Below are 25035 nucleotides of genomic sequence, written 5' to 3'. Positions count from 1 at the left end.
GGATAAGTGAATGACTCAGATTAAAGAAGACACCATCTGTGATATAACATATATATGATGATAATATTTCCTACTTGTATACTGGTAGTTTTGGAAATAATGATTTCAGGAAATGGGCCTGAGGTGGGACACCTGCCGGCATTGACTGGCCAGGCTAGATTCTACAAAAAGTAAGGTAGGCTTGACGCCCCTGTACTATGGGCTCCTACCAGGACTGCCAATTACTGGTGGGTGGGAGGTAGTCGGGGGGGGGGGGGGGGGGGGGGGTTGGGTGATCATTGTGAAGAGGATAGACCTTCATTCCAGCCTTTATTGTCCTCTTGCTCTGCAACAATATTGTGCAAGCGCCTTCTGGCTTGGTATGTGACGTTCAATTTGACTCAGACTACAGGATGGATCACTAGGCGCCAGTCTTCTAATCTGTAAATCTGTCCATGCAGAGTTTCACCTCTGTGCACCTCTTTATGTCATTCCAGTTCATTGTTGATCTCCCAACCAATTGGGACACCCAACATTGAACAGTGCTGACAGCTCAGCCTACACATGCAGTAATTTCTAGAGTGATAAACCAAGGTCTCTCAGTTCAAGGATTCTGTCCCTCTAAGTTTGAGATAATTGGAGATAACTGGCACATCAATGAACAGGAGGGATCACACAATCGTACAGTGCTGACAATCTTTTTTCTGAGGTTTCATGGGGCTGATATTACTTCTTGGCCTTTTGGCTAAGATCATGAGTAGTACCTTTCCTGTTAGTTGGTGATGTGGTACTGTAAATCACCAAGGCAGGATGGGGAACCACACAGAGGGAGACAGGTGTACCAGAATCAGCTTTCTGGCCTGACAGCAAACCCTGAAGCGACCTGTACCCTCTGAATCCTGCCCTAGGGTCCGAGTAGAGTTAGAGCCGAGGTGCAAAAGTGCCCTGGGAATGGTGACCCCAGGGTGCCGGAATTCACTTGGGAGTAACGACCCCACTTGACAGATGGCATGCAGCACGCACTTTTCTCTCACTCTTCTGGGCACTCACCCTTTGTATCCCAGCCTTCTGGCTAGGATCGGGGAATTTGTATAGATCCGGCCAGATGTCCGGGCAGTATTACACTGCACACATTCACTTATTTATTTATTGTGTCCACTTATGCGTGACAAGTGGATTGGTCAGGGTGTGGTAGCCCTTCTGGGTGTCCTTCCTGATGATCTAGGGGAGGTGTGTGTGGTTTATTGGGGGACCTCTCTCCTTTTGGAGAAGTGCTTGCAATGGACTGCATCCTAGTGCACATTTTTGTGTCAACACGTTTTGCACTTTTTTTTTTTGTACTTGACTTGAGAGCACATACCATGGTTCATGGGGCTGATAAAATTGCTTTCAATCTGCTTTTATACGATTAAAGCCCCTTATACATGCTTGAAGATTTAATTATTTGCAGAGCTTAAGGACAACTACTACTTCCTTAATTTGCATAACCTTACGGCTTGTCTTTCTTGGCGTTGCAATTTCAGTGTTGATGTGTGTATTTGTCATATATGGGTCTATGTAGACTGCATTTGCTGTGTATGCTGGAGGTAAACATTGGGAGGTATACAACTGATCTATACGGGAGATACAATTCTTTCAATGGTTGTGTCATGGACAGATACAAAATACACTGTGTAACAAACAATGCACCTGCAGAACAGAATCTTATGCCCTAGGAGTAAAAGGTAAAACTTTCAATTGAATGGCAGCAAGATATGGGAACTGTGAGCAACTGATACCGAAAGTACACATTTTCATTATAAAAGCATAACATCCATTTGCTAAGACTGCAATACAGCTTTAATAGGTCGAAAAAAATCCAATGATTCCTTAGATCCGCTCTGTTGTTTTTTTTTTGGATATAGGGGATCTGCTGAAGATAAAAAAGAACATAATTATAAGAAGTAGCAATGATGCTTTATGACTATTATTCTATTATTTCTTTTATCCAGTCTATGTATTCCTCAGTTAGGCGAGTATACACAGCTGCTCCATTATGTTTCCCGCAAGGCTCACTTCCAAATGAAAGGATTCCTCTGAAGACGCCATTACATATCAGGGGTCCACCCGAATCGCCCTGTTTAAATAAATATAATGTATTAAATCCAGTGTCATTTCTGCATTAACATTAAGGCCTCTCTATTATTTAAGATGATTTTTTTTAGAATAAGCCATTATGTGGACACAAGTAATAACAATATTTCTGTTTTTCAGGCTCCATCTCAGCTCCAGAGCGGGTGTAGACTAGCGGCTATGATCTCTCCCCCTGCACACTCAAAAGACAGGATCCTGCTCCCCTATGTCAGACTCTTTCGCACACCCTCAGAAGCAGCAGTACTGAGCAGTGTAAGCTGTAAACTCCTTCTCTCTGTAGCAGCTTCTTCCTTTTCCGTAGACTGCTGCAGATTTTATGCTGCAGAGTTCAGTGTAAACTAAATGACTGAACACAGCTTCAAATATGTGCAGGGATACTGTAGTGTGAATAGACCCTTAAGGTATATTGGGAAAAAAAACAATATCATTCACAGAAATAAGTTATGAACACATTGGAGTAGATTTAGAAGATAAATATCATTTCATCTGCTTTGAGTCTCTCTCCCAAACTCTAAAGTGATGGTGAGAGAATGAAAAAACTGCTGTTTGCACATATTTTAGTACAGTGATCCCTCAACTTACAATGGCCTCATCATACAATAGTTTCAACATACAATGGTCTTTTCTGGACCATTGTGACTTGAAACCAGACTCAACATACAATGCTATGGAATCTGCAAAACATGCCAATGGCTGGAAGAACCGACCAATCAGAATGGATATTTCACTGGTAAAACCCCTGTATTACTGAAGCGTATGCACTGACTGGTGTCTGGTAGTGCCCCCTACAGTACAGGGAGGTATTACATGTTCTGTACACTTTACCTGTGCCAGAGTTAGCTGCTCCTTTGGACACCGACTCCATGTAACTTTTTTTTTTTAGGACATTGCGTGTTCTGTACAGGACCCTGAAGAAGTGCCTTTCCTCTACATAGACCAGTGTTTCCCAAAGAGGGTGCCTCCAGCAGTTGCAAAACTACAACTCCCAGCATGCCCGGACAGCCGAAGGCTGTCCGGGCATGCTGGGAGTTGTAGTTTTGCAACAGCTTGAGGCACCTTGGTTGGGAAACACTGACATAGACAGTGATTACAGCTTCCAGCAGATCCTTATTACTTTTATATGTAAGGATTTGCTTTATCTATATTAGTTATCTACTTATTTTTCTTTAATCCTCAGTTTTTCCTATTTTTGGATGACATTTTGGGGCTTCAGAACCAATTACCAGGTTTCCATAGAGTTATGGTCTCAACATACAATGGTTTCAACATACAATGGTCGTCCTGGAACCAATTAATATTGTAACTTGAGGGACCACTGTACAAGGGTCCGTGAACACGACCATATTACAAATTCCTAAGAATCATGGTATGTCTCATTGCAAGCTGTAGATATTCCATAAACTACACTGGTAGGATATGGATCCTGATTCCTTAGTACTGAGTTCCACGTGATCTGGTTATCATGGATCACTTTTAGGAAATTCCAATAGTACCCCTCCCCAGTTTAAATATATGTTCAATATAACTACTTAGTCTGATCTCATAAATTGTCCAAACTAGCAAGAATCCACATACTAATACTATGCCCTTAGTATCACCTTTTTTTAGGACTTTATAACTAATATTCGGACTTTCATGTACTGCTTAGAAATAACACTGTTTCTATAGCTCTATCTAGCTTGTTACATTGAATGTATGTATCATTATTTACAGTTTTATCTCTAAGTAAGAACTCATCTAGCATTGTTAACTTTGCATTGTTTAATAAATGAATAAAAAGATATGTTAAAACAAAACTGATTACTTATACAAACACCATACGGTAACACACACCTATTGATAGGCAATATAGAAGTGTAGGGACACTTAAAGGGGCACTGTCAGTGTTGTAGAGACATGTCAAAAGTATTGATAGGTCAGGATCTAAGGCATTCTTTCTGCGGACATGGAATTCAGAATTCGAGCACGGAAATTCCGCCATGTGCACAGCGCAGCAGAATGGGACTCCGCTGCAGTGGAATCTCCGTGCAGAGTTCCAAGAGGAATTCTGCACGGAAATTCTGAGGCGTGAACATGGCCTAAGTTTTCACGCCTCGACTGATAGTTAGAACTAGCTAGGAGAAATGCACGCTAAGGCTGGGTTTACACGGGCGGAACTTGTGCGGAATGTTTGCACAGAATATTCCGCACAGACATTCCGCTGCAGCATTGATTTCATTGGGATTTTGCAGCACTGTTCACACAGCAGAATTTCTGTGCTAGATGTTTCTGTCTTGGAAATTCTGATTCCAGCATCTGCAGAAAGAATAGACAAGTCTATTGTTTCTGCAGTGGCGGATCCAGGGGGAGGGCAACGGGGCAATTGCCCCCCTCCCCCAGATTGTTGCCACTCCTGTACTATAGCATGGTGAAGCGGGAGCTGTCACCATTTCTCACGTGCTGCTCCATTCTTGCAGTGTGAGCCGCAGGGAGGGGGGGGGGGGGGGCGCATGCACAGATAAGGGCAAATCATAAGTGAGGGGCACATAACTGGGGGGCATTATAAGTCAGGGGCACATGTCAGGGGGCATTATATGTGGGGGCACATGACAGGGCCCCCCCCCTCTGTCATGTGCCCATGTAAAGGACATAAAAGGCCCCCACTGACATTTGCCCCTCACTTATAATGCCCCCCTGTCATGTGCCCCTCACACCTAATGCCCTCTGACATATGCCCCTGACTTAAAATGCCCCCCTGTCATGTGCCCCTGACTTATAATGCCCCCTGTCCTGTGCCCCTGACTTATAATGCCCCCTGTCCTGTGCCCCTGACTTATAATGCCCCCTGTCCTGTGCCCCTGACTTATAATTCCCCATGTTCTGTGCCCCTCACATATAATGCCCCATGTCCTGTGCCCCTCACATATGCCCCCTGAGGGGGCAGGACAGGGGGCATTATATGGGAAGGGCACAGGTCATGGGGCATTATATGTGAGGGGCACAGGACATGATCGCGCACAGGGCATCATAAAATGCCCCCCTGAGGGGACAGGACAGGGGGTATTATATGTGGGGGCACATGAAAGGGGGGCATTATATGTGAGAACCAGATGTATTAAAAGGTAGCAGACGATTTGATACATTTTGTGCAGGTCCCATTTTCTGAAATTTCTTTTTTCACATACACCAAAAAGCTAATGCTAAATCTGGGCTGGTGTAGTTTTAGAGACTTTTCTGTGGTTTTGTGCCTTTTTTGTGCCTTTTCACAAAAAGGTGCAGTTCATAAAACCCTTCCATATCATGTGTATTGCCAAAATCAGTGGATTGCAACTCAAAATCAGCAAAAATGTGTAAACCAAAAGGCGCAAAAAAGTCGCAAATAAACCCTGCTTGTTCCTTTTCTGCACCTTTTTTAGACACATAAAACTGTCTAAAGACAATGATAAATGTTGTCCATAGTGTATATTATAAGGAATTGTATTTAGAGGGTGCATGGCAAGGTTATATTCAGAGAGCACAGTATGTGGCAGTATTATATTCAGAGAGTGCAGTATGTGGTAGTATTATATTCAGAGGGTGCAGTGTGTTGTAGTAATATATTCAGAGGGTTCAGTGTGGTGTAGTATTATATTCAGAGGTTACGGTGTGTGGTGGTTTTATATACAGACGGTATGGTGTGTGGCGGTTTTATATACAGAGGGTACGGTGTGTGGCGGTATTATTTTCAGAGGGTACAGTGTGTGGCGGTATTCAGAGGGTACAGTGTGTTGTAGTATTTTCAGAGTGTGTACAGTGTATCAGAATTATATTCAGAGGGTGTGTGCCGGTATTATATTCAAAGGATGCAGTGTTTGGCAGTATTATAATAATTATTGTTTTCATATAGAGGATCAGAATCCGCTGACATAGTGAGGAGACGTCTGGGCGTCAAGTTCTGCTAAGTGAACATTTAGCTAGAACAAGTCCTGGCGGTATGTACCATCTGAATTAGATAAGGAAAGACTATAGAGAAGATGTCACCTATAGTCTCTGATATTATTGTGTATTCTCCTCATTATGTCCTATCAGAGCTGCAGTCACTTGTAAGTTCTGTAGTAATGATGGATGAAACAACAAATCCCCTATGGGGGCTATAACACTGCAAAAAAAAGTGGAAAAAAGTTAATAAAGGTCCTTTAACCCCTTCCCTAATAAAAGTTTGAATCACCCCCCTTTTCCCATAAAAAAAAACAAAAAAACAGTTTAAATAAAAATAAACATACGGTATCGCCGCGTGCGGAAATGTCCGAATTATAAAAAATATATCATTAATTAAACCGCACAGTCAATGGCGTACATGCAAAAAAATTCCAAAGTCCAAAATAGCGTATTTTTGGTCACTTTTTATATCATGAAAAAATTTATAAAAAGCGATTGAAAAGTCTGATCAATACAAAAAGGGTACCAATAAAAACTTTAGATCACAGTGCAAAAAATGAGTCCTCATACCGGCCCATACGCGGAAAAATAAAAAAGTTATAGGGGTCAGAAAAGGACAATTTTTAACGTAAAAATTTTCCTGCAGAAGTACGACAAAATTAAACCTATATAAGTAGGGTATCATTTTAATCGTATGGACCTACAGAATAAATAAAATGTGTCATTTTTACCGAAAAATTTACTGCGTAGAAACGGAAGCCCCCAAAATTTACAAAATGGCATTTTTTCTTCAATTTTGTCGCACAGTTAATTTTTCCGTTTCACCCTGGATTTTTTGGTAAAATGACTAATGTCACTGCAAAGTAGAATTGGTGGCGCAAAAAACAGTCCATCATATGGAATTTTAGGTGCAAAATTTAAAGCGTTATGATTTTTAGAAGGTGATGAGGAAAAAATGAAAATGCAAATATGGAAAAATCCTGCGCCCTTAAAGTGTACCTCTCATCAACAAAAACATTTTATATAATGTAGATAATACCAGTATATGTTTATTTTTTATATATATTGGTTAAAAATGTGGGTGAAAAAATGCTGTCCCTGCAGCTATTGTCTGTGTGTCTCTATGATGAGTCCAAAAACAAGAAGGGAGGGCAGGACAGGCAGGGCTCTGTGCAGACTCCTGGCTTGTCAATCATCCTGATGTATGAGCCAGGAACATGTTATAGAGCCCCAGTGCACATGGTCCTGCTTTTTCTTAGTGCACAGAGCCCTGCTTGTCCACCATCACTTCCTGTATTTAGAATCCTCATAGAAACACACAGGCAATACCTGCAGGGACAAAAATATACAAATTTTTTAACCAAAGTACATTACAAATATATATATATATATATATATATATATAGCAACAGAAGAATGCAGCAGCACACTGCCAGCACAAAGATATAGGTGCAACATGAATATGCACTTAAAACATGGAGAGCTATACAGCTATGGTGTAATAGATGCAAATGTGAAACTATGAAATAGTGAGGCACTTAGCTCGCAAATTTGTCTCCGCCGGCGGTCAAATAGCTTGGACTGTCCCACCACGATAAGGTGGCCTCCTTGGGACGGACCCTACACTGTGAATATGCCTCTGTGTGAACAGTTCAGTAAGCATGGCAGGGTCTGGAACATCCAAGACACCTTATATACACACACCTGATAGAGGTGGGTGGGGTGCAAGGCCAACATGGAGGTAGCCACTCCCCCGTATGTGCAATACAGACAAAGAATAAGTCAGCCAGCACTTTAGTTGATACCAAACTATTATATGGACCTGGCCTACAGGTGCACGCTACTAGGCTAGATATATAGCAACAGAAGAATGCAGCAGCACACTGCCAGCACAAAGATATAGGTGCAACATGAATATGCAGTTAAAACATGGAGAGCTATACAGCTATGGTGTAATAGATGCAAATGTGAAACTATGAAATAGTGAGGCACTTAGCTCGCAAATTTGTCTCCGCCGGCGGTCAAATAGCTTGGACCGTCCCACCGCGATAAGGTGGCCTCCTTGGGACGGACCCTACACTGTGAATATGCCTCTGTGTGAATAGTTCAGTAAGCATGGCAGGGTCTGGAACATCCAAGACACCTTATATACACACCTGATAGAGGTGGGTGGGGTGCAAGGCCAACATGGAGGTAGCCACTCCCCCGTATGTGCAATACAGACAAAGAATAAGTCAGCCAGCACTTTAGTTGATACCAAACTATTATATGGACCTGGCCTACAGGTGCACGCTACTAGGCTAGATATACAGCAACAGAAGAATGCAGCAGCACACTGCCAGCACAAAGATATAGGTGCAACATGAATATGCAGTTAAAACATGGAGAGCTATACAGCTATGGTGTAATAGATGCAAATGTGAAACTATGAAATAGTGAGGCACTTAGCTCGCAAATTTGTCTCCGCCGGCGGTCAAATAGCTTGGACCGACCCACCGCGATAAGGTGGCCTCCTTGGGACCGACCCTACACTGTGAATATGCCTCTGTGTGAACAGTTCAGTAAGCATGGCAGGGTCTGGAACATCCAAGACACCTTATATACACACCTGATAGAGGTGGATGGGGTGCACGGCCAACATGGAGGTAGCCACTCCCCCGTATGTGCAATACAGACATAGAATAAGTCAGCCAGCACTTTAGTTGATACCAAACTATTATATGGACCTGGCCTACAGGTGCACGCTACTAGGCTAGATATATAGCAACAGAAGAATGCAGCAGCACACTGCCAGCACAAAGATATAGGTGCAACATGAATATGCAGTTAAAACATGGAGAGCTATACAGCTATGGTGTAATAGATGCAAAATGTGAAACTATGAAATAGTGAGGCACTTAGCTCGCAAATTTGTCTCCGCCGGCGGTCAAATAGCTTGGACCGTCCCACCGCGATAAGGTGGCCTCCTTGGGACGGACCCTACACTGTGAATATGCCTCTGTGTGAACAGTTCAGTAAGCATGGCAGGGTCTGGAACATCAAAGACACCTTATATACACACCTGATAGAGGTGGGTGGGGTGCAAGGCCAACATGGAGGTAGCCACTCCCCCGTATGTGCAATACAGACAAAGAATAAGTCAGCCAGCACTTTAGTTGATACCAAACTATTATATGGACCTGGCCTACAGGTGCACGCTACTAGGCTAGATATACAGCAACAGAAGAATGCAGCAGCACACTGCCAGCACAAAGATATAGGTGCAACATGAATATGCAGTTAAAACATGGAGAGCTATACAGCTATGGTGTAATAGATGCAAATGTGAAACTATGAAATAGTGAGGCACTTAGCTCGCAAATTTGTCTCCGCCGGCGGTCAAATAGCTTGGACCGACCCACCGCGATAAGGTGGCCTCCTTGGGACCGACCCTACACTGTGAATATGCCTCTGTGTGAACAGTTCAGTAAGCATGGCAGGGTCTGGAACATCCAAGACACCTTATATACACACCTGATAGAGGTGGATGGGGTGCACGGCCAACATGGAGGTAGCCACTCCCCCGTATGTGCAATACAGACATAGAATAAGTCAGCCAGCACTTTAGTTGATACCAAACTATTATATGGACCTGGCCTACAGGTGCACGCTACTAGGCTAGATATATAGCAACAGAAGAATGCAGCAGCACACTGCCAGCACAAAGATATAGGTGCAACATGAATATGCAGTTAAAACATGGAGAGCTATACAGCTATGGTGTAATAGATGCAAAATGTGAAACTATGAAATAGTGAGGCACTTAGCTCGCAAATTTGTCTCCGCCGGCGGTCAAATAGCTTGGACCGTCCCACCGCGATAAGGTGGCCTCCTTGGGACGGACCCTACACTGTGAATATGCCTCTGTGTGAACAGTTCAGTAAGCATGGCAGGGTCTGGAACATCCAAGACACCTTATATACACACCTGATAGAGGTGGGTGGGGTGCAAGGCCAACATGGAGGTAGCCACTCCCCCGTATGTGCAATACAGACAAAGAATAAGTCAGCCAGCACTTTAGTTGATACCAAACTATTATATGGACCTGGCCTACAGGTGCACGCTACTAGGCTAGATATACAGCAACAGAAGAATGCAGCAGCACACTGCCAGCACAAAGATATAGGTGCAACATGAATATGCAGTTAAAACATGGAGAGCTATACAGCTATGGTGTAATAGATGCAAATGTGAAACTATGAAATAGTGAGGCACTTAGCTCGCAAATTTGTCTCCGCCGGCGGTCAAATAGCTTGGACCGACCCACCGCGATAAGGTGGCCTCCTTGGGACGGACCCTACTTACTGAACTGTTCACACAGAGGCATATTCACAGTGTAGGGTCCGTCCCAAGGAGGCCACCTTATCGCGGTGGGACGGTCCAAGCTATTTGACCGCCGGCGGAGACAAATTTGCGAGCTAAGTGCCTCACTATTTCATAGTTTCACATTTTGCATCTATTACACCATAGCTGTATAGCTCTCCATGTTTTATCTGCATGTTCATGTTTCACCTATATCCTTGTGCTGGCAGTGTGCTGCTGCATTCTTCTGTTGCTGTATATCTAGCCTAGTAGCGTGCACCTGTAGGCCAGGTCCATATAATAGTTTGATATCAACTAAAGTGCTGGCTGACTTATTCTTTGTCTGTATATATATATATATATATATATATATATATATATATATATATATAATGCTTTTATCTATATTATAAAAAGTTTTTGTTGACGACAGGTACACTTTAAGGGGTTAAATAAGACAGATTTATCACGGTGGCTCCAGCTGTTGATAAATCTGCAGACTGTATAGTCTAAGTTTTAACTACAACTATTAATTGGCTTACTTTACTCAAATATGTTACACCACTGTTTTGGTGCATGCAAGCAATGCCCCTTTCATCAGAAACCACGCCATTTTTGTGACAGAATTCTGGCACATTTGCATAAGGGAATTTGCCCCAATGTAGCTTCTGATCTCCTAAATATTTCTCCGATTTTTCCGAACTTACTCCACAGGTGTCCTCTCCCTTAGGTCCCACACTAGTGCAAATCTTCTTTTCGGTGATTTCCGTATGCACACCTTTGAAACGTTTCTGGCATTCCCGTCTGTTTATGGTTGAAACATTGACTTCTATTAGACGTTCAGCGTCTTTTTTCTCCTCAGTCAGTCCCCATCCCGCTGTTTCACAGACTGTTCCTTCATTCACATCTTCATATGTATCGGGCAAAGCAAAAAGCTGTACTTTGCGCCCAAGCTTTGCTTTAATTGGCAACTGAAACAGAGATAAGTAAATCTATGTTAGGGTGGGTTCACACTACATTTTCTCCCATACGAGAGCGCATACGGCAGGGGGGAGCTAAAACCTCGCGCTCCGTATGCCACCGTATGCGCTCCCGTATGTCATTCATTTCAATGAGCCGGCCGGAGTGAAACGTTCGGTCCGGTCGGCTCATTTTTGCGCCGTATGCGCTTTTACAACCGGACCTAAAACCGTGGTTGACCACAGTTTTAGGTCCGGTTGTAAAAGCGCATACGGCGCAAAAATGAGCCGACCGGACCGAACGTTTCACTCCGGCCGGCTCATTGAAATGAATGACATACGGGAGCGCATACGGTGGCATACGGGAGCGCGAGGTTTTAGCTCCCCCCTGCCGTATGCGCTCCCGTATGGGAGAAAACGTAGTGTGAACCCAGCCTTAGAAAGGAGGGCCTATGTAAGAACATTTTTTTAAAAATTAGCAAAACTATAGGAGAAAAACGTACATATTTTTACCCAGGTACTGAGATGTCCATAATTGCCTTAAATGCAAGGATAAAGGATATGCAATCTGGATATGCAAAAGTTCTTTTCTTTTTGAATTTATTTTCTGTCTGACCACAGTGCTCTCTGCTGACACCTCTGTCCATTTCAGGAACTGTCCATATGGACAAAGGTGTCAGCAGAGAGCACTGTGGTCAGACAGAAAATAAATTCAAAAAGAAAAGAGTACTAGAAGGATTAAGATTTTTAAACAGAAGTAATTTACAAATCTGTTTAACTTTCTAGCACTAGTTGATTTAAACCTTGTGGGAGAGGAAAGGTGAAAATGAAACTTTTAGCCTCATCAGGCCATGTTCGCACGGCATAAAAAGTGTGGAATGTCCACATGGAAAACACTTGTGAACATTCCGCATATTTGAATAATCTGTGTGCTAGAACAGCTCAGAAATGCACTGTTTCATAGACGGCAATGCATTTCCGAGCAAAATCAGCAAAAAGTGAAGACAAGTGAATTCTTTTTGTGGATGCCAGAATTGGGATTTCCACGGCAGAAACATCTGCCCAGCAGAATCCCATTGAAATCAACTGGACTCTGCTGCTGCGAAATATCTGTATGTAATATTAGGACGGAATTCTGCACGGACATTCTGCCATGTAAACATACCATAACCCATCCTCATATCCTGACAAACTCATATCTCGTCCTTATGTCCTGACCTCATATCTCATATTGATATCCTGCCCTCATTTCGACCGCGTATCCAGACCTCATATCTTGTCCTAATTTCCTGTTCTCAATACCAATCTCCCCTCATATCCTGTTTTCATATCCCCGATCTCATATTCTGTCCTCATATCCCCGATCTCATATTCTGTCCTCATATCCCCGATCTCATATTCTGTCCTCATATCCCCGATCTCATATTCTGTCCTGATATCCCCGATCTCATATTCTGTCCTCATATCCCCGATCTCATATTCTGTCCTCATATCCCCGATCTCATATTCTGTCCTCATATCCCCGATCTCATATTCTGTCCTCATATCCCCGATCTCATATTCTGTCCTCATATCCCCGATCTCATATTCTGTCCTCATATCCCCGATCTCATATTCTGTCCTCATATCCCCGATCTCATATTCTGTCCTCATATCCCCGATCTCATATTCTGTCCTTATATCCCCGATCTCATATTCTGTCCTGATATCCCCGATCTCATATTCTGTCCTCATATCCCCGATCTCATATTCTGTCCTTATATCCCCGATCTCATATTCTGTCCTCATATCCCCGATCTCATATTCTGTCCTCATATCCCCGATCTCATATTCTGTCCTCATATCCCCGATCTCATATTCTGTCCTCATATCCCCGATCTCATATTCTGTCCTCATATCCCCGATCTCATATTCTGTCCTCATATCCCCGATCTCATATTCTGTCCTTATATCCCCGATCTCATATTCTGTCCTCATATCCCCGATCTCATATTCTGTCCTCATATCCCCGATCTCATATTCTGTCCTGATATCCCCGATCTCATATTCTGTCCTGATATCCCCGATCTCATATTCTGTCCTCATATCCCCGATCTCATATTCTGTCCTCATATCCCCGATCTCATATTCTGTCCTCATATCCCCGATCTCATATTCTGTCCTCATATCCCCGATCTCATATTCTGTCCTCATATCCCCGATCTCATATTCTGTCCTCATATCCCCGATCTCATATTCTGTCCTTATATCCCCGATCTCATATTCTGTCCTCATATCCCCGATCTCATATTCTGTCCTCATATCCCCGATCTCATATTCTGTCCTGATATCCCCGATCTCATATTCTGTCCTGATATCCCCGATCTCATATTCTGTCCTCATATCCCCGATCTCATATTCTGTCCTCATATCCCCGATCTCATATTCTGTCCTCATATCCCCGATCTCATATTCTGTCCTCATATCCCCGATCTCATATTCTGTCCTCATATCCCCGATCTCATATTCTGTCCTCATATCCCCGATCTCATATTCTGTCCTCATATCCTGTCCTAAGGTGCGGCTGAGCTTTAGGTCATCAATAGAAAGGGCATAGCTTTTGGGAGGGGGAGTGGCTTGCAAGATGGACTGACATGTTTCCAAGAAATGCGAGCTTGTGGACTAAAGTAGCACTAAGCTGTGATGAAGATATTGTGGTTGAAGGACCTGTGGTGGGCAAACATTGTGTTTTCAGATTTGAGCCCCCCCCCCCCCCCCCAAAAAAAAAGGGGCTAAAACATAAGGGGTGGCTTGCAAAGGGGATTGAAAAAAAAAACCTGATGTATCATTTTATATTAGTTGCAGAACGTTGTCACTATGTTCTATTCCACTGAGGTCTTAGTGGTTCTGATCTATTATCTATCTATCTATCTATCTATCTATCTATATGTATGTCTATCTATCTACGGTATCTATCTACCTACCATCTGACTACTATCAACCTATCTATCTATCTATCTATCTATCTACTATCTATCTTTCTCCTATCTATCTATCTATCTATCTTATATCTATCTACAGTCATGGCAGTAAATGTTGGCATTCCTGATTTTTTTTGTTTTGAAAATGAAGCATTTCTCACAGAAAAGGATTGCAGTAACACATGTTGTGCTATACACATGTTTATTCCCTTTGTGTGTATTGGAACTAATGTCACACCAAACTCCAAAAATGGTCTGGACAAAATTATTGGCACCCTTTCAAAATTGTGGAAAAATAAGATTATTTCAAGCATGTGATGCTCCTTTAACCTCTTCAGGACCCATGACGTATGCATACGTCATCAGACCCTGGGTCTTAAGGACCCATGACGTATGCATACGTCATGTCTTTTCCTGGTCTCCGCCGCTCACCCGGCAGAGATCGGAAGTGGATCCCTGCTGAAATCCTTCAGCAGGGATCCAGGGCAAATGCCGAGGGGGGCCAAGTAGGCCCCCCATGTCGGCGATCGCCGCAAATCGCAAGGGAAATCGCCCTTGTGATCTGCGGCGATACCGGGCTGATCGGGTCTCTGGGACCCGACCGCCCGGTAATTTCGCATGATCCCGGCTGTCACAGACAGCCAGGACCATGCTGAAGACTAGGAGCGAGGTGGCAAGCCTGCCACCTCCTCCGATCCCCTGCGATTCTTCGGTTAGTTAACCGACCAATCACAGGGGGAGGGGGCGGTTACTTCCTCCCGTCCTGCCCGGCCCCTGGAAGTCCGGAGAGGACGGGAGGAAGACCGGAGGACGCAGCGGGGGACGGGGGAGTGCTGGGGACCGGCCCCGGTACTTACCTCGTCCCTGAAGACCCGGATCCCGGCGAGGAAGATGGCGGCGGCGGCGACAGGTGAGTAGATCTTCAGCCGCGGTCGGGCCCTTTACAGCAATGCACGTCGCCGTAAAGCGACATGCATTGCTGTATTGGGACCCTGTATACTACAACTCCCAGCATGCCCAGACAGCCCTTGGCATCTGGGCATGCTGGGAGTTGCAGTTTTGCAACATCTGGAGGTCCACAGTTTGGAGACCACTGTGCCCTTCCAGATGTTGCAAAACTACACATTCTCAGCATGCCCTTACTGTCCAGGCATGCTGGGAGTTGTAGTTCTGTAACATCTGGCCCTTCAGATGTTGCAGAACTACAACTCCCAGCATGCCTGGACAGTTTTGGCATACTGGGGGTGGTAGTTTTGCAACATCTGGAAGGGCACAGCTTGGGAACCACTGTATTAGTGGTCTGCAAACTGTAGTCCTCCAGATGTTGCAAACTACAACTCCAAGCATGCTGGGAGTTTTAGTTCGGCAACATCTGGCTCTAAAGATGTTGCCGAACTACTACTCCCAGCATGCCTGAGAATGTTTGGGAGTTGTGGTTTTGCAGCAACAGGAGGCACACTGGTTGGGAAACATTGTCTGTTTCCTAACTCAGTGTTTCCCAACCCGTGTGCCTCCAGCTGTTGCAAAACTATAACTACCAGCATGCACTGATAGACTGTGCATGCTGGGAGTCGTAGTTTTGCAACAGCTGGAGGTCCCCCCCCTGTGAATGTACAGGGTACATTCACATGGGCAGGGGCTTACGGTGAGTATCAGGCTGCAAGTTTGCGATGCAGCAAATTTTGCGCAGCAGCTCAAACTCGCAGCGGGAAAATCGCTGTAACCCCCCCTGCCCGTGTGACTGTACCGTAAAAACACTACACTACACTACACTAACACAAAATAAAATAAAAAGTAAAAAACACTACATATACACATACCCCTACACAGCCCCCCTCCCCTCCCCAATAAAAATGAAAAACGTCTGGTACGCCACTGTTTCCAAAATGGAGCCTCCAGCTGTTGCAAAACAACAACTCCCAGTATTGCCGGACAGCTGTTGACTGTCCAAGCATGCCGGGAGTTTTACAACAGCTGGAGGCACCCTGTTTGGGAATCACTGGCGTAGAATACCCCTATGTTCACCCCTATGCAAATCCCTAATCCAGGCCTCAAATGCGCATGGCGCTCTCACTTCGGAGCCCTGTCGTATTTCAAGGCAACAGTTTAGGGTCACATATGGGGTATCGCCGTACTCGGGAGAAATTGCCTTACAAATTTTGGGGGGCTTTTTCTCCTTTCACCCCTTATGAAAAGGGGAAGTTGGGGTCTACACCAGCATGTTAGTGTAAAAAAATAAATTTTTTACACTAACATGCTGGTGTTGCCCTATACTTTTCATTTTGACAAGAGATAAAAGGGAAAAAAGCCCCCCAAAATTTGTAATGCAACTTCTCCCGACTACGGAGATACCCCATATGTGGGCGCAAAGTGCTCTGGGGGCGCACAACAAGGCTCAGAAGGGAGAGTGCACCATGTACATTTGAGGTGATTTGCACAGGGGTGGCTGATTGTTACAGCGGTTTTGACAAACGCAAAAAAAAAACCACATGTGACCCCATTTCGGAAACTACACCCCTCACGGAATGTAATGAGGGGTGCAGTGAGAATTTACACCCCACTGGTGTCTGACAGATCTTTGGAACAGTGGGCTGCGCAAATTAAAAATTTTGTACAGCCCACTGTTCCAAAGATCTGACAGACACCAGTGGGGGGTAAATGCTCACTGTACCCCTTGTTACGTTCCTCAAGGGGTCTAGTTTCCAAAATGGTATGCCATGTGGGGGTTATTTTGCTTTCCTGGCACCATAGAGGCTTCCTAAATGCAACATGCTCCCCGAGCAAAATTTGCTCTCAAAAGCCAAATATGACTCCTTCTCTTCTGAGCATTGTAGTTCGCCCGTAGTGCGCTTCAGGTCAACTTATGGGGTACCTCCATACTCGGAAGAGATGGGGTTACAAATTTTGGGGGGTATGTTCTGCTATTAACCCTTGCAAAAATGTGAAATTTGGGGGGGAAACACACATTTTAGTGAAAAAAAAAATTCTTTTTTACGTATGCAAAAGTCGTGAAACCCCTGTGGGGTATTAAGGATCACTTTATTCCTTGTTACGTTCCTCAAGGGGTCTCGTTTCCAAAATGGTATGGCATGTGGGTATTTTTTGCTGTCCTGGCACCATAGGGGCTTCCTAAATGCGACATGCCCCAGAGCAAAATTTGCTCTCAAAAAGCCAAATATGACTCCTTCTCTTCTGAGCATTGTAGTTCGCCCATAGTGCACTTCATGTCAACTTATGGGGTACCTCCATACTCGGAAGAGATGGGGTTACAAATTTTGGGGGGTATTTTCTGCTATTAACCCTTGCAAAAATGTGAAATTTGGGGGGGAAACACACATTTTTGTGAAATTTTTTTTTTTTCCGTATGCAAAAGTCGTGAAACCCCTGTGGGGTATTAAGGCTCACTTTATTCCTTGTTACGTTCCTCAAGGGGTCTAGTTTCCAAAATGGTATGGCATGTGGGTATTTTTTGCTGTCCTGGCACCATAAGGGCTTCCTAAATGCGACATGCCCCAGAGCAAAATTTGCTCTCAAAAAGCCAAATATGACTCCTTCTCTTCTGAGCATTGTAGTTCGCCCATAGTGCACTTCATGTCAACTTATGGGGTACCTCCATACTCGGAAGAGATGGGGTTACAAATTTTGGGGGGTATTTTCTGCTATTAACCCTTGCAAAAATGTGAAATTTGGGGGGGAAACACACATTTTAGTGAAAAAAAAAATTCTTTTTTACGTATGCAAAAGTCGTGAAACCCCTGTGGGGTATTAAGGATCACTTTATTCCTTGTTACGTTCCTCAAGGGGTCTCGTTTCCAAAATGGTATGGCATGTGGGTATTTTTTGCTGTCCTGGCACCATAGGGGCTTCCTAAATGCGACATGCCCCAGAGCAAAATTTGCTCTCAAAAAGCCAAATATGACTCCTTCTCTTCTGAGCATTGTAGTTCGCCCATAGTGCACTTCATGTCAACTTATGGGGTACCTCCATACTCGGAAGAGATGGGGTTACAAATTTTGGGGGGTATTTTCTGCTATTAACCCTTGCAAAAATGTGAAATTTGGGGGGGAAACACACATTTTTGTGAAATTTTTTTTTTTTCCGTATGCAAAAGTCGTGAAACCCCTGTGGGGTATTAAGGCTCACTTTATTCCTTGTTACGTTCCTCAAGGGGTCTAGTTTCCAAAATGGTATGGCATGTGGGTATTTTTTGCTGTCCTGGCACCATAAGGGCTTCCTAAATGCGACATGCCCCAGAGCAAAATTTGCTCTCAAAAAGCCAAATATGACTCCTTCTCTTCTGAGCATTGTAGTTCGCCCATAGTGCACTTCATGTCAACTTATGGGGTACCTCCATACTCAGAAGAGATGGGGTTACAAATTTTGGGGGTATTTTCTGCTATTAACCCTTGCAAAAATTTGAAATTTGGGGGGAAACACACATTTTAATGAAATTTTTTTAAAATTTTTTTTACATATGCAAAAGTCGTGAAACACCTGTGGGGTATTAAGGCTCACTTTAATCCTTGTTACGTTCCTCAAGGGGTCTAGTTTCCAAAATGGTATGCCATGTGTTTTTTTTTTCCTGTTCTGGCACCATAGGGGCTTCCTAAATGCAACATGCCCCCCAAAAACCATTTCAGAAAAACGTACGCTCCAAAATCCCCTTGTCGCTCCTTCCCTTCTGAGCCCTCTACTGCGCCCGCCGAACTATTTACATAGACATATGAGGTATGTGCTTACTCGAGAGAAATTGGGATACAAATATAAGTATACATTTTCTCCTTTTACCCCTTGTAAAAATAAAAAAATTTGGTCTACAAGAACATGCGAGTGTAAAAAATGAAGATTGTGAATTTTCTCCTTCACTTTGCTGCTATTCCTGTGAAACACCTAAAGGGTTAAAACGCTGACTGAATGTCATTTTGAATACTTTGGGGGGTGCAGTTTTTATAATGGGGTCATTTGTGGGGTATTTCTAAGATGAATACCCTTCAAATCCACTTCAAACCTGAACTGGTCCCTGAAAAATTGTGATTTTGGAAATTTTGTGAAAAATTGGAAAATTGCTGCTGAACTTTGAAGCCCTCTGGTGTCTTCCAAAAGTAAAAACTCATCAATTTTATGATGCAAATATAAAGTAGACATATTGTATATGTGAATAAAATAAAATAATATTTGGAATATCCATTTTTATTACAAGCAGAGAGCTTCAAAGTTAGAAAAATGCAAAATTTTCTAATTTTTCATCAAATTTTGGGATTTTTCACCAAGAAAGGATGCAAGTTACCAAAAATTTTTACCACTAAGTTAAAGTAGAATATGTCACGAAAAAACAATCTCGGAATCAGAATGATAACTGAAAGCATTCCAGAGTTATTAATGTTTAAAGTGACAGTGGTCAGATGTGCAAAAAATGTCCGGGTCCTAAGGTGTAAAACGGCTGGTGCCTTAAGGGGTTAAACTCACCTGGGCCAAGTGACAGGTGTGGGCAATATGAAAATCACACCTGAAAGCAGATAAAAAGGAGAGAAGTTCACTTAGTCTTTGCATTGTGTGTCTGCGTGTGCCACACTAAGCATGGACAACAGAAAGAGGAGAAGAGAACTGTCTGAGGACTTGAGAACCAAAATTGTGGAAAAATATCAACAATCTCAAGGTTATAAGTCCATCTCCAGATATCTAGATTTGGCTATGTCCACAGTGCGCAACATTATAAAGAAGTATGCAACCCATGGCAGTGTATCTAATCTCCCTGGGAGTGGACGGAAGAGAAAAATTGATAAAAGGTGTCAACGCAAGATAGTCTGGATGGGGGATAAGCAGCCTCAAACAAGTTCAAAAGATATTCAAGCTGTCTTGCAGGCTCAGGGAGCATCAGTGTCAGCGCAAACTATTCGTCAACATTTAAATGAAATGAAACGCTATGGCAGGAGACCCAGGAGGACCCCACTGCTGACACAGAGACATAAAAAATCAAGACTACATTTTGCCAAAATGAACTTGAGTAAGCCAAAATCCTTCTGGGAAAACGTCTTGTGGACAGATGAGACCAAGATAGAGCTTTTTGGTAAAGCCTATCATTCTACTGTTTACCGAAAACGGAATGAGGCCTACAAAGAAAAGAACACAGTACCTACAGTGAAATATGGTGGAGGTTCAATGATGTTTTGGGATTGTTTTGCTGCCTCTGGCACTGGGTGCCTTGAAAGTGTGCAAGGCATCATGAAATCTGAGGATTACCAACGGATTTTGGGTCACACTGTACAGCCCAGTGTCAGAAAGCTGGATTTGCGTCCGAGATTATGGGTCTTCCAGCAGGACAATGACCCCAAACATACGTCAAAAAGCACCCAGAAATGGATGGCAACAAAGCGCTGGAGAGTTCTGAAGTGGCAGCAATGAGTCCAGATCTAAATCCCATTGAACACCTGTGGAGAGATCTTAAAATAGCTGTTGGGAAAAGGCGCCCTTCTAATAAGAGACCTGGAGCAGTTTGCAAAGGAAGAGTGGTCCAACATTCTGGCTGAGAGGTGAAAGAAGCTTATTGATGGTTATAGGAAGCGACTAATTTCAGTTATTTTTTCCAAAGGGTGTGCAACCAGATATTAAGTTAAGAGTGCCAATAATTTTGTCCAGCCCATTTTTAGTGTGTGACATTATGTCCAATTTGCTTTTTTGCTTTTTTTTTTTGGTTTAGTTCCAATACACACAAAGGGACTAAACATGTATATAGCAAAACATGTGTTACTGCAATCCTTTTCTGTGAGAAATACTTTATTTTCTTGAAAAATTTCAGGGGAGCCAACATTTACAGCCATGACTGTATCTATCTACCATCTGGCTATTTATCTATCTATCTGTCTGTCTGTCTGTCTGTCTGTCTGTCTGTCTGTCTGTCTGTCTATCTATCTATCTATCTATCTATCTATCTATCTATCTATCTATCTATCTCTCATATTTATCTATCTGTCTATCTTATTTATTTATCTACCATTTGACTATCATCTATCTATATATCTATCTATATGTCATCTGACTATTTATCTGTCTATCTATCTATCTATCTATCTATCTGAAGTAAAATAAAAATGATTCATTACTTTCATGAGTTGGATGTCATTGTTCAATGTCTTGCTGTTATAATTCGGATGGATGACCTTTTGCTTAACAGTAAAAGTCTGTCTTCCCTGTTCATGCGCATTTGGATCACTTAAATGAGTTCCAAGAATAACAGTTGCTTTATATCTGGGCCTGAAAAAAAGAAAAGGAATAAAAGAAAGAAACAAAAAAATTCTGGAAAAAATTAGCTTAAAGGGGTACTCCGGTGAAAACCTTTTTTCTTTTAAATCAACTGGCTCCGGAAAGTTAAACAGATTTGGAAATAACTTCTATTAAAAAATCTTAATCCTTCCTGTACTTATTAGCTGCTGAATACTACAGAGGAAATTCTTTTCTTTTTGGAATGCTCTCTGATGACATCATGAGCACAGTGCTCTCTGCTGACATTGTAATAATAATAAGTCTTTATTTATTTATTGTTGTCCTTAGTGGGATTTGAACCCAAGGCCCCAGCGCTGCAATGCAACAGTGCTAACCACTAAGCCACCATGCTGCCCTTAGCATACATCTGCTATGCACGGTTATTAAAATGGACAGAGATGTCAGCAGAGAGCACTGTGCTCGTGATGTCATCAGTGTTCCAAAAAGAAAGGAATTTCCTCTGTAGTATTCAGCAGCTAATAAGTACTGGAAGGATTAAGATTTTTTAATAGAAGTAATTCACAAATATGTTTAACTTTCTGGCATCAGTTGATTTAAAAGAAAAAAGGTTTTCACCGGAGTACCCCTTTAAAAGCATACATTCTCAAAATAGGTTTTCTGCGTTTGTTTAACCAAAGTTCTTATTTAAAAGAAAGGTTTAAAGGTTCTTATTTAAAGTTAAAGGAAAGGTTTAAAGGTTCTTATTTAAAATTAAAGGGGTACTCCGGTAGAAAACTTTTTATTTTAAATCAACTGGTACCAGAAAGCTAAACAGATTTGTAAATTACTTCTATTAACAAATCTTAATCCTTCCAGTACTTATTAGCTGCTGAATACTACAGAGGAAATTCTTTTCTTTTTAGAACACAGTGCTCTCTGCTGAATCACGAGCACAGTGCTCTCTGCTGACATCTCTGTCCATTTTAGGAACTGTCCAGAGAAGCATATGTTTGCTATGGGGATTTTCTCCTACTCAGTTCTTAAAATGGACAGAGATGTCAACAGAGAGCACTGTGGTCATGATGTCAGCAGAGAGCTCTGTATTCCAAAAAGAAAATCATTTCCTCTGTAGTATTAAGCAGCTAATAAGTACTGGAAGGATTAAGATGTTTTAACAGAAATAATTTACAAATCTATTTAACTTTCTGGCACCAGTTGATAATAAAAAATAAATAAAAAAAAAGTTTTCCACCGGAGTACCCCTTTAAAGGAAAGGTTTAAAGGTTCTTATTTAAAAAACAGAAAAGCATGTGACATCCCACTGGTCATACTCTCTATAGATACGACAGGATTGTGCGCATAGACCTTGTATGGTAGATCAGAGTTACACTGCTTTACATGTCCATGCATGCCATTATTTTTTACCACAGATTCTATGAGACTGTCGGCTTCTGCACACATAATACAATGTAGCCATGTGGATAAGGCCTTATGGGGCAATGTCTCTCTATATAAACAAGTAAATGTGGGTTATTTATTAACAATTCGGTAAATACTGAACGTCTTGATATAGTACAAGCTAGAAAATAAAGCAAATATCTCATTTATGCAGCAGATTCTACTGAATATTGGTTTAATGTGTCTCTGTTGTTTAACAAAACTTTGATCGGTCGGGGTCTGGAAGTTCAGACCCTCCACTAATTTATAGAACAAGGTGGGAGAAACATTCGGCTCTCCCTATCTCACTGCAGAAGATGGGCTCCATGGGCTCTTGCAGTCAGAGGAGATAGAGAAGTACTTAGCAGAGTGCTTCTTCTGGCTTGTTCTAGTGATATGTAGGGGCCTGAACCCCCAGATCCCCACTGTTCAAAACTTTTGACATGTCTCTATGACATGTCAAACTAATTTTTTAAATCCCAGTAGCACTTAAAGGGGTACTCCGGTGAAAAACTTTTCTTTTTTAAAGGGGTACTCCGGTGCTTAGACATCTTATCCCCTATCCAAAGGATAGGGGATAAAATGCCTGATCGCGGGAGTCCCGCCGCTGAGGACCCCTGTGATCTTGCACGCGGCACCCCGTTTGTAATCAGTCCCCGGAGCGTGTTCGCTGACTACCGGCGACTACAGGGCGGGCGGCGTGTGACGTCACGCCCCCGCCCCCATGTGATGTCACACTCCTCCCCTCAAAGCAAGCCTACGGGAGGGGGCGAGATAGCTGTCACGCTCCCTCCCGTAGGCTTGCATTGACGCGCGGAGCGTGACATCACACAGGGGCGGGGGCGTGACGTCACACGCCGCCCGCCCTGTAGTCGCTGGTAATCAGTCCTGAAGTGAACACGCTCCAGGGACTGATTACAAATGGGGTGCCGTGTGCAAGATCACGGGGGTCCCCAGCGGTGGGACTCCCTTGATCAGGCATCTTATCCCCTATCCTTTGGATAGGGGATAAGATGTCTAAGCACCGGAGAACCCCTTTAAATCAACTGGCGCCAGAAAGTTAAACAGATTTGTAAATTACTTCTATTAAAAATTCTTAATCCTTCCTGTACTTATTAGCTGCTGAATACTACAGTGGAAATTATTTTCCGTTTGGAACACAGAGCTGTCTGCTGACATCATGAGCACAGTGCTCTCTACTGACATCTCTGTCCATTTTAGGAACTGTCCAGAGTAAAAGGAAATCCCCATAGCAAACATATGCTGTTCTGGACAGTTCATAAAATGGACAGAGATGTCAGCAGAGAGCACTGTGCTCGTGATGTCAGCAGAGAGCTCTGTGTTTCAAAAAGAAAAGAATTTCCACTGTAGTATTCAGCAGCTAATAAGTACAGGAAGGATTAAGATTTTTTAATAGAAGTAATTTACAAATCTGTTTAACTTTCTGGCACCAGTTGATTTAAAAAAGAAAAAAAAAAAGTTTTTCACCGGAGTACCCCTTTAATACTTCACACATTGATAAATCGTGGCGGGTTTCCCTCTTTGGTAGATCCAATGTAAGTTTTACTACTATTCACTTATGGGTCAGTGAACAAGGGTAAAGGCAAATTTGCAGATTGACTACAGACCCATTGAAGTAAATGGCAGTGAAACTCAACCTGAACATACCCTAAGGCTGTGTTTTCCCTTTGCAGTTTTTTGTTACACTGCCACTGCAGTTTTTGAGACAAAGCCAGAAGTGTATTAAAAAGATTCCCCGCTGACTGCAATAGCAGTTTTCTACTGGGTTCAAATTTCCCATTGTTCCTGAGTGTTATGTAATTTGCCTCTGGTGTCACATATTCTTTCACTTGTGGTAGAGATGGTGAGATTCCATATACTTACAGTTTACAATGAGCTGCAGTCACCACCCAGTTTGGTTTAATCAGGATTCCTCCACATATCATTTCATATTTTCTATTTTCAATGTGTATGTAAGCCATGTAGGGTCTGGAGTTAGCGCCAGCTTCATGGCCATTTATGATCCTCAGTTTTGCTCCTGTTTTAGTTAAATGGGCACTGTCAGTTTCAAAATCATTTTATATGTTGTACTACTTGGTAAAACATTAACCTTTCTAAAATAATTCATA

General features: G+C 42.8%; 1 protein-coding gene and 1 long non-coding RNA gene across 2 annotated transcripts in view; one reads left to right on the top strand and one right to left on the bottom strand.

Moving 5' to 3' along the window:
* LOC130293519 (uncharacterized) overlaps positions 1 to 25035 on the top strand; it is a 108795-nt gene that overhangs the window by 81717 nt on the left and 2043 nt on the right. Inside the window, exon 2 of the long non-coding RNA XR_008848233.1 lies at positions 2233 to 2364. This is a non-coding gene — a long non-coding RNA (uncharacterized LOC130293519). The remainder of the gene's footprint in view (positions 1 to 2232; positions 2365 to 25035) is intronic.
* LOC130293512 (granzyme A-like) lies at positions 1868 to 24971 on the bottom strand. The gene is made up of 4 exons (XM_056542308.1): positions 24791 to 24971; positions 21370 to 21520; positions 11058 to 11321; positions 1868 to 2095 (listed from the first exon to the last, which is right to left on the bottom strand). The coding sequence occupies exons 1-4, from the start codon at positions 24886 to 24888 to the stop codon at positions 1946 to 1948; spliced, it is 663 nt and encodes a 220-aa protein (XP_056398283.1). The 5' UTR covers positions 24889 to 24971; the 3' UTR covers positions 1868 to 1945.

The sequence above is a fragment of the Hyla sarda genome, chromosome 1 (assembly GCF_029499605.1).
Source record: "Hyla sarda isolate aHylSar1 chromosome 1, aHylSar1.hap1, whole genome shotgun sequence".
NCBI lineage: Eukaryota > Metazoa > Chordata > Amphibia > Anura > Hylidae > Hyla > Hyla sarda.
Note: the sequence above shows the minus strand (reverse complement) of the source record. Positions and strands in the feature narration are given on the sequence as shown.